At 27.7% G+C, this 2,503-nt stretch overlaps 1 protein-coding gene across 4 annotated transcripts in view; it reads right to left on the bottom strand.

Annotated features, from left to right (window-relative positions):
* Window positions 1-2,192, bottom strand: part of LOC106460641 (poly(U)-binding-splicing factor half pint-like) — a 71,083-nt gene extending 68,891 nt beyond the window's left edge. For 3 of the 4 annotated variants that reach the window (XM_022387406.1, XM_022387405.1, XM_022387407.1), the window contains exon 1: window positions 1,677-2,192. Coding sequence is in view for 1 of the 4 variants with exons in the window: in XM_013920366.2 (XP_013775820.1) it covers window positions 1,677-1,748 (72 nt within the window). In the remaining 3 variants the exon portion in view is untranslated. The remainder of the gene's footprint in view (window positions 1-1,676) is intronic. The other variant, XM_013920366.2, reaches the window with a different exon arrangement.
* Window positions 2,193-2,503: the final 311 nt, after the last annotated feature.

Here is a 2,503-nt window from a genome sequence, read left to right on the forward strand (position 1 = left end):
ACGGGTCTGTATAATACTTGAAACCATAAGAAGTATACGTGATTATTAAAAACAATTAAAAACAGATAAAATTTGTATTTTATGGAGGATGCAATTTTTTGGGGATTTCAAAATAATGTACTAAAACATTAAAAGTAATAAGTTCAAATCTGTAGCAAATATAAATATTGTAATCATTTCTTATAAATACGATTTCCTAATGTAATTTTCCAAGATATTAAAGATGATAATGCAAAAAAAACTAAATTTATTAAAAGTAATAGGCTTTATGTTTTTTAAACTACCTACATTTGTCAAAGTATTTATTGAATTTTCGAAAATATTCTTCCTGTAGTTTTATTGTTGGAATGAAATATAGCAAGACTTGCATTGCCTACTAAGAAAGTTAGTAGCTGGTAGTCATCGGGTTGAATAACTTACTTTTAAAAATTTAACTGGTATCATACCACTATTGTAAGGATGACATTACTACAGCTAGTTTGCAGGAGTTAAACACTTATTTCTTAACATAATAATACAATATTATCTAAATAGGCTTTCTAGTTTTATTCTTACTCATTCTCTACTGGCTTTCAAATTTTGTACAATAACATTACAGATATTGAAAGTTTTATTAAAAAAGAAGAAATTTATATTATTCTCATATATGAGCTTCATTATTAATTGTTCTAATCACATGCTGGGGGATGGAGGCATGTAGTAGTAGAATGAAAACTACAAAAGAAAATAACTTCTATTCTCAAGGAATGAACTTCATAATAAATATAAATTTATGATATGATGTGCAGAAAAATTCTAAAACAATTGATAAATGCACTGTTTACTTTTTGGAGCTGTGCTAAATATGTTTGAAATTTTTCTTCCAAGTTATATTAAATAAATGCTAAAAAATGAAAAAAATCAACTTAAAAATATTTTTCAGTTAAAATTGTTTAAATAATCAGAACCTAACTTTTGTGGTATAATTTTTTAAGTAATTTTCTATGAAACACCATATAAAAACTTTTTAAAATCTATGTACCCCAAGTCTACACCCTTTCCATTGCCCAAATAAACAAGAACATTCTTGAAAAAAAGGTAACATGTTACCAAGGCAAAATTTCCATTGAGTGAATCCATACTGGCCTACTTTTATGATATTTCACTAAATTTTGCAAAGCTTCTTTTATCAGACTCATGAGAAATTTTCCTACTACAAAAGTACAACTAACTGGCCTATAATTTCCAAGACAACTCTTATCCTGTTCTTTAAAAATAGGAGTAACATTTACAACTCTCCAATCCTCAGGCAACTAAACACTGTTATAATGACCTACCAAAAATGAGGTATGTTTGCATATCTGATCCTTAGCATCCATTACAACTCTGGAAAAAAATCCTACCTATACATAGTCCTTTTATGTAGGTTTCATCTCCCAATTTTACTTTTTACAACTAAGGAATTAGTATCTAAATGATTCAGGTCAATTCTATTTCTAATACTTTCCATAGGATGCTTTGGATCTGAAATATTAACTTCCCTTGGAAGAAAGAAAACATTTGAAAGCTTTATGCTAGTTTGAATTTTAAGAGGTTAGTAATAACAAAATAATTTGATTTTAAAACTATTGATAGCTATCTTTTCAAACTAACTGTAATTTATAAAACTTATATTTTAGTTAAATATAAAAACTCACCAAGATTCCGTTTGTAATTGTTTCCACTGTAAGTGTAACACTAACAGATGTATTCTGTGCAGCTGATGCCATTACAACTATTATTAGAAAAGTTTTGGAATTTTGCTTGAGAATTCTAGTTCCTCAGAAGCTAAACAACTAAAAGTTGATTTCTCAAGTTCGATTCAAATAGTTTACTCACAAATTTTGGAGCTAATTAATTGTGACTTGTGTGCTGCTACAACTAGGCCTAACTATATTATAAACTTGATCTTGACTGGATAAAGCGGAAGTTTAGCTTAACTAAACTAAACACATGTACACTCCAGTATCAAAGTAACTTTCTATTGAATATTTTGATTGTTACGTTAAACACTTTTTTTACTAACAAACCTTTAAACTTTTACTATGTTAAGTAAAGTTTTTAACTGATGACTTCTACGTTTCGCATCAAATAGAATTACCATAAAATTATAAATTCAGAAATTAAACAATGTAAGCCTAAATCCTCGAGTAATTGTTTTTACCAGCGCGACCTCTATATCATATCGGCTACGAATAGTAATTGTTATATTTTATTACAAGTTGCAGCTTTTACTATAAGTAGGATTTGTATTTAGAACAGGTGTGACGTTTCGATCACTGGTGCGATCATTCTCAAGTACAAAAGTTTTAACGGTAAAGAACGATTTCGTATTTAAATCAACATTCAACAATCTAACAATGTTTTAAATTCTAGAATTTATAATGGTTACTTATGCATGTTCACATCAATCCACGTGAATTAACAGATTATTTATTTATGGCTAAATAGAAAACAAAAGTGAATGTATATATATATATATATA

Source organism: Limulus polyphemus, unplaced genomic scaffold (genome assembly GCF_000517525.1).
Source record: "Limulus polyphemus unplaced genomic scaffold, Limulus_polyphemus-2.1.2 Scaffold807, whole genome shotgun sequence".
In the NCBI taxonomy this organism is placed as follows: Eukaryota; Metazoa; Arthropoda; class Merostomata; order Xiphosura; family Limulidae; genus Limulus; species Limulus polyphemus.